Genomic DNA, 7,322 nt, shown 5'->3' on the forward strand with positions numbered 1-7,322 from the left:
ACACACACACACACATATATATATATATATACATACATATGTTTACACACACACACACACACACTGCCACACGGGGGCGCAAGTTGACCATCAAAAACAACTATAGTAAATGTAGTTTTATTATCAGGGTTCACCTTCTTTCTTAAAAACTGAATGAACTGAGAGGCTTTCTAAGTGCAATCATGATAACAATCAGTCTTCATTTTAAAACAAGTTATTTATTCATAAATTGTGTAATGCCTATAAAATCACATAAATTAAAATAAGTTAAATCCAGTGACATGACATTAGACATTAAAGATGAAACATTTGTAATGGTGCTTTAGTCACATCATACACAAATGTATTTAAATTTAAAAACGAATTTTTGTTTTATTTCAAGAATGGATTGAAACAGTAATGTTAATGTGTTTCCTCAAAAAAAATATAAAAAATCCCATCATTAATGACAGATTTGATTTGAACCCTAGTGCAATCCAACAGCATGTAATGTTTTGAGTAGTTTTTCTTGCCACAGGCTTTGCTTGTTGCAACAACCTGTAACTCAATACAGCATACTAATATAACAACTGATCTGAGACCTGTTTGCATTACAAATAATGACATTAAATCCATGATAAAGTGATATTCATTACACAAACCATCATACTAGTTCATGAACTCCAATCACCTTCTGAGTCTATGAAAATGTTAAAAAATGAGGCTGTCAAGTCATTTTGACATGGCAGACATCAGCGGCGGTGCAGGAAAACCAGGTTCAAAGCTCTGTCAGATCAGCCGGCTGACAGCCCGTCCCCCCCACTCAGTCATCAAAGTCAGGGATGTCATCGTAGGAGAAACCGCGATAACCCTTGGAGGCGTAATAGGCGATGCGCAGGTGGTAAAACCCAGGAAGAAAGACCAGGATTCCAATAACCAGGACTGGGATGGTGCGATCACGGTGCTGTGAGTGACAGAAAGACAGAAATATCCACTTTAAGAGCACGCCGGGTCAAATGTGTGCGCAGGTCATTAATAACTGTCAAAAATATGTCTTTTCTGAGGACCTCAAAGTCTGTCATACACTGATCAATCTATAGGGTATTTTGTATTCTCATTTTCTGCTTGAATACACTTTTTTTTTTTTCAAGTGACCTTTAAATGTTGCCTATTTCAGACCATTTCTTAATGCATCAATTTATTCATTTTAATAGATTTTTTATAGTGCACAATTATGACTAATGTTGAGTTAAAAATCACAGAAATTCCCATCTCACTATGCAGACTGATCAAAAAACATGAGTAAATAAAATAAATACAATTGTATTCAAGTGGCCCTTTAAGTATAACCAATTTCAGAGTATTTTTGCATTAATTATTATTATTTTTTTTTAATAGATTCTTTACAGAGCACAAATACGACAGATATCAAGTAAAAAAAATAAAAAAAAATCCATAAATTCCAACCTGGTTGTTCAAAATTAATTTTTTTTTTTTAACTGATTATATATATATATATATATTTAACTGTTTAAACCATTCAAAAATGTCACTATAAAAATATCAGATACATACTGTGTCAGTGTTATTTCCAAATATGAAAGCGGCCAAGATCAGAATTTTAATTCTGATAAAAATAAGTGTTTTCTGAGGACCTCAAAGTCTGCCATCTACTGATCAATCTATAGTGCAAAGGGTATTTTGCATTAGTGGCCCATTTCAGAGAATTCTGTATTTTAATGAACCTATTACAAATGCATTTATCTTCATTGAATCTTTATAACACACAATTCTGACAAATGGCAAGTTAAAAATCACTACAAAAATCAAAAACATATCAGGGTTATTTGCAAATATGAAAGTGGCCCAGTTTAAAAAGTTTTTTTATAATCTCATCGTCTGCTCAAATATATATAGAGTTTATATATAATTCAGAGTATTGGTATTTTAATGTATCGATTTCTTAATTTTTCATAGTGCACAATTATGATGAATGTCAAATGAAAAATCACAAATTCAAACCTGAATATTCAAACGTTATTACAAAATTTAGATATTTATCAAGGTTATTTCCAGATATGAAAGCGGCCCAGACAAATCATTAGTGATTACTAGATAAAGATTTTTTTTTTTAAATTTTGAATCAAGACATTTTTACATTAGAACAATAAGGTGGCAATAGCATAAACTGTATATTCATTTTAGAAATGTCCACAACATTTTCAGGCCTACATAAAGCTTAACAAATTACTTAATCAAAAATGTATTTAATTTTAATGAATCAAAAATAATTTTAAGATGAAGTTCTAAAATTACCAGTGTTATATTAATATCATACTATTATAGTTTTATTTATATTTAGAATTAGTTTTTTATTTTTTCTTTAATTTTACTTAAAGTATTAATAACTCTAGTAACATTTTAAAAAGTTTTAGTTGCACACATTTATGCTAGTTTTAGTTATCTTAATACATCAAATTGAATGAAAATGACAACTGAATGAAAATGAGACACGTTGCCTTAAACTGAAATAAAATTTTAGATATAAATAAAAGTTTATTTTATTTCAAGTAACTGTTTTTTTTAATGATTTAGTTTTAGTTAACTGTAATAACCCTGAAAATTACTAAAAATAAAATCGTAATAAAACTAAATTAAAGCTATATAAAAATATTTTTATAAAAACTGAAAAAATGACAACCACATAGCTTAGATTAAAATTAAAATTGAAATTGAAAATAGAAATATAAATGCTAATTTAACATACTAAATACTATAACAATAATATATAAATAATACTAATAACGCTGCCTTGCCTGGAAGCGCAATTAAGCTGTTGAAAACCTTTTTGTATGTTGTGCCTTTAACTTTCTATAAAGCATACAAGTGCAGTTGATGACAGTCTGACAGAATGCAGAAAACATTGCTTTACATTCAAGAAATGCATTTTTGCTGCAAATAGCCATGAGGCTGTTAGGATTATGTAAATCAAAAACATAAAACAACAGAGCAATGAAATCAAACTAATGCACACTAACAAATGCACGAGGAACGTGTCTAGAAATCTGAATGCGAAGCTAATAATGGCACAATCTGTAAAGGCAGAACATGAAAGCAATGCATGGAGCTGTAATAATGTGCAATGGCACTCACATCATTAACTTCAAAGTATCCTGCTAACAGGAGGGATCCGATGATGATCAGAATGGAGCCGATGAGGAAGAGAACGGTTGCCAGGGCGATCGCTTTATAAGGGACTTTAGGGGGACTTTTCTTAAACTGAGAAGAGAGAGAACATTGCTCAATATTACAACGCATTCATGCAGAATTTCAGTTAAGAGCAGTAAACTGAATGCTTTAACTACTGTAAAACACAGGGGAATGCAATGAAAGATCAATTTCCACACTGATTTATGTGTGATATTTAGTATGTATAAATATTAAATCAGATTTAGACCATTGGAATTTTAAACAGAACTTTGAATTTGATAGGTTTTTCAAGATTTGTGTGGGTTGTATCAGTAATATTTTTATTTTATTGTTGGTGTGTGGTTTTTGTATTGTATGGAAGCCCGTTTCCACCACTGAATAAAAAAATAGAAAAAGGTAATTGCGACTTTTTATCTCACAATTCTGACTTTTTTTCACTGAATTGCGAGATATAAACTCACAATTGCGAGATAAAAAAGTCAGAATTGCGAGTTTTCTCGCAATTGCGAGTTTATATCTCACAATTCTGACTTTTTTTCTCGCAATTCTGACTTTTTTTCTCAGAATTGCGTGATATAAACTCACAATTGCGAGCTATAAAATCAGAATTGCGTGATATAAACTCACAATTGCGAGCTATAAAATCAGAATTGCGTGATATAAACTCACAATTGCGAGCTATGCGAGAAAAAAAGTCAGAATTGTGAGATAAAAAGTCACAATTACCTCTTTTGTTTTTTTATTCAGTGGCGGAAACGGGCTTCCATAGTATTGTTTGTTAAACATTTGACTAAAGACAATTTTCAACCCTTTGGGGATAGACAATAAAGCTTTTTTGAATCTAGATTTATAACATTATTATTTATATGTCATAATATTACATTTAGAATATTACGGTTTATATGTAATAAATATTTACATTTATAAACAAATTGTATATTAACATTAGGTATGTTACGTGTGAGTTACATACGTTGTTATTGTTAACTAAAACTATCAAAAAATTTTTCATTAATTTAAATAAAGCTGAAAATAGGTTGTTATTATTATTAACGTGATAAATATTTAAATTCACAAACATAATACATACAAACACACACACATACATATAACATAGACATATAAATAAAAAGACAGATATGTATTAATATTAATTAATCCCTGGAAATGACAAATATAAAAAGTGAGCAACAATGATTTGCATATTTAAGTGCATTAAAGCAGCACTATGTAACTTTTGGCGCTCTAGCGGTTAATAAACGGAACTGCACACATCCCGCGGAAGAACATTCCGACCGGATCTACTTCTCTAAATTTATGTCTATGGCGATTCACGCAGGTATGTGTTACTCCGCAGCGCTGACGACCCGACCAGCCTACAATAGTCCAAATATAAGTACTTATTATAAGTGTACCGTAGTGATTCGGAATAAGACAAAAACGCGGTTCGGAAGATGAATTTGGAATGATGTACTCGCTCATTATATACATTTAGCAAATTTTGAACACAGAAAAAGTTACATAGTGCTGCTTTAAAAGCCTTTTTCCCTCTCACCTGGAGATCAATGTATCCATCATCATCACTGGCTAGTTTGGAGTATCTGACTCCACTGTTTATAGCGTTTCGAGCTGACATCTTCTCTTGAGTTTATTCACTCTGATTCAAAAGCATTCATTTAATACTTCATCATTAACACATACGAATGAAAACAATCAGGTACATACATTAGATCATTGTGTTATCTATTACTGACCTACTAAATCAGGTCGAACATTCACTAATAGCAATGCAGTACTGCATGTAGAAGAAATATTGAAACGTCTAATTGTCAACATAAACATGTTTTGCTTGCTAAATTACCTTGAACGTGATATTTCAGCCTCAGAATAGTCTGTTTTCCTGAAGTACAAGTCACAATAATTTTTTTTTAAAAGCATTTAAGTCATTTTAAGATAGTATTAATTAAAAACGTCATTATAGGTCAGTTTGTGACAGTCGCACATGAGATTATGTTTATAAACGTCAAGCTTCCGGATATAACAAGCACGCATGCGCCCTCTTCTGGCGTCTTCCGGGTTCACATCAAACTGCGCATGCGCTTTGAATAGTGCACAACACAAAACCACACGAGGGAGCTCTAGCATAGAAAAACATGAATTTCTCGATTAGCACCTGTCTTTGGTAAGTGAGTTTTATGAAATATAAATATTGGATTTAAACACAGAATTTGAAAGCTTAATTGGTGGAACTAAGAACAGAAAATCAGAAAATTAGGCTTTACGTGTGAGACGTAAAAAGAAATATAGCGTCTAGATGTAGGCCCTAAGTGACACCCAATAAAAAATAAGAAACCATCACGACCAACACATCAAACAGTATCTATAACGCAGTGAATAACTTTTTAATTACTAAAATTAATATGAATGTGTCCAATTTAAAAAAAATTCTAATTAATTCAAGATAAATTTTGAAACTATAACATGTAAGGTCACATATTGCAAAATAAATATAGTATTTAATATTTATTTCAATTATATTTTTCATAAATATTGCAAGTAAATCGTTTACAACTAGTCATTTGATTTTTTTTTTAAATATTGATGGGGAAAAAACGATGTTTTTCTACAAAAAGCGACAGGATGTGGGCCTAGGTAGCTGTGAAACTTTCTAAGAAAGTTAATTTAACTCTTGAAACTAGTCTGCAAGGTCAGACTTTTTCATATCCTAGACAGAGATGGATATGCCTTTGAATATCTGTCTCTGTTTCTGAATGCTGTCAAATCACTATAGAAACACTCATCACTGCATTTCATCACTGAATGATGATCAGGCTGGTTTGCTTGAAAGAAATAATACAACAGCAGATGTGTCTATTGCTTTTCCCCTGGATGTTTCCTGGATGTTTGCTCATCTGCGTTGAAGGTTAAAAAGTGACATTGATTGGAAAGCAGAGAAATGACTCATGTTGAGGTCAGTTTGAACACCCACCATAATCTCATGACGCAGTAAACAACTACAAAAATAGTGTCCACCCTCCATCTAACGAGCTCAGCTAATTAGTAATTTTGAAATAATTAGATCCCTTATGAACAAAAAGATCCAGCGGCATTGCATGTTTATTGCTGGGAGACTATTTTGAGCAAGCAACAGTTACCGTTCCATCTGATTTGTTTCTTTGTCTATTTATCTCGTTTTGTCTTCTAGAACAGGGGTTCTTCAAGACAAATAGTGTAAAAAATAATAATATAATAAAAATAAGATTTAACTAAAAAAACAAACAAATACAAATCAGTGATAAAAATGCATTTAAATAAATAACACAGTAATACAATGTAGTACTATGTGAGTAGAAAAAATTATATTCAATTACAAAAAAATGATAAATGCATATAATATGTAACAAACTCTGTAACCATGCATGCAAAAAAGAAATGTTTAGAGAAAAATGTGTAAAAATGTAAAAATAAATCAGATTAAAAATAAGATTAAATAAATAAATAATACAATAAAAAATAAGTCAGTGATATACTATTGATTTAAATGAATAAATACTAAGATAAGACAAAAAAAAAAAAAAAAATTGCAATGATTATTAACCTGCTGGGTTGCAAGTCTGTTCATTATTTTATCAAAAATAACAAAAAATGCACATAATTGTCTACACAACAAATTCTATAATCATGCATAGCTATGATTACAAATAGAAAAGTTTAGAGAAAAAACTGTAAAAATGTACAAATAAATAACAACAACAATAATAATAATAACAACAACAACAAAAATCTGTAATAAAACTTTGTTAATTAAATAAGATATGATTATAAGATGATTAAAGATTCAATTAAAGATTGACAACTGTTATAAAACATTGATTCTTAACAGTTAGGTTGCAACTCTGTTCATTATTTTATCAAAAAGAATTATAAATACACAATAGAGTGCAAAAAACTAATCATTGCATGGTTATGATTGCAAAAAGAAAGGTTTAGAGAAAAACTGCTTAAAAATGTAAAAATAAATAATAATAAAACAAAAAAATCAGTGATCAAACATTTTTGAAATAAATAAGATATGATTATTATAAGATTATTATTAAAGACTGACAACTCCTATTCTAGAACAGAGATTCTTA

The 7,322-nt window shown here is 30.2% G+C and overlaps 1 protein-coding gene across 1 annotated transcript; it reads right to left on the reverse strand.

Moving 5' to 3' along the window:
* Positions 1-307: 307 nt before the first annotated feature.
* Positions 308-5,216, reverse strand: LOC107670990 (transmembrane protein 230-like). The gene is made up of 4 exons (XM_016463808.1): positions 5,051-5,216; positions 4,745-4,846; positions 3,133-3,258; positions 308-943 (listed from the first exon to the last, which is right to left on the reverse strand). Exons 2-4 carry the CDS (start codon positions 4,823-4,825, stop codon positions 803-805), a joined length of 348 nt encoding a protein of 115 aa, XP_016319294.1. The 5' UTR covers positions 4,826-4,846; positions 5,051-5,216; the 3' UTR covers positions 308-802.
* Between the last annotated feature and the right edge of the window lie 2,106 nt (positions 5,217-7,322).

Source organism: Sinocyclocheilus anshuiensis, unplaced genomic scaffold (genome assembly GCF_001515605.1).
Source record: "Sinocyclocheilus anshuiensis isolate Anshui unplaced genomic scaffold, SAMN03320099.WGS_v1.1 scaffold332, whole genome shotgun sequence".
Lineage (NCBI taxonomy): Eukaryota > Metazoa > Chordata > Actinopteri > Cypriniformes > Cyprinidae > Sinocyclocheilus > Sinocyclocheilus anshuiensis.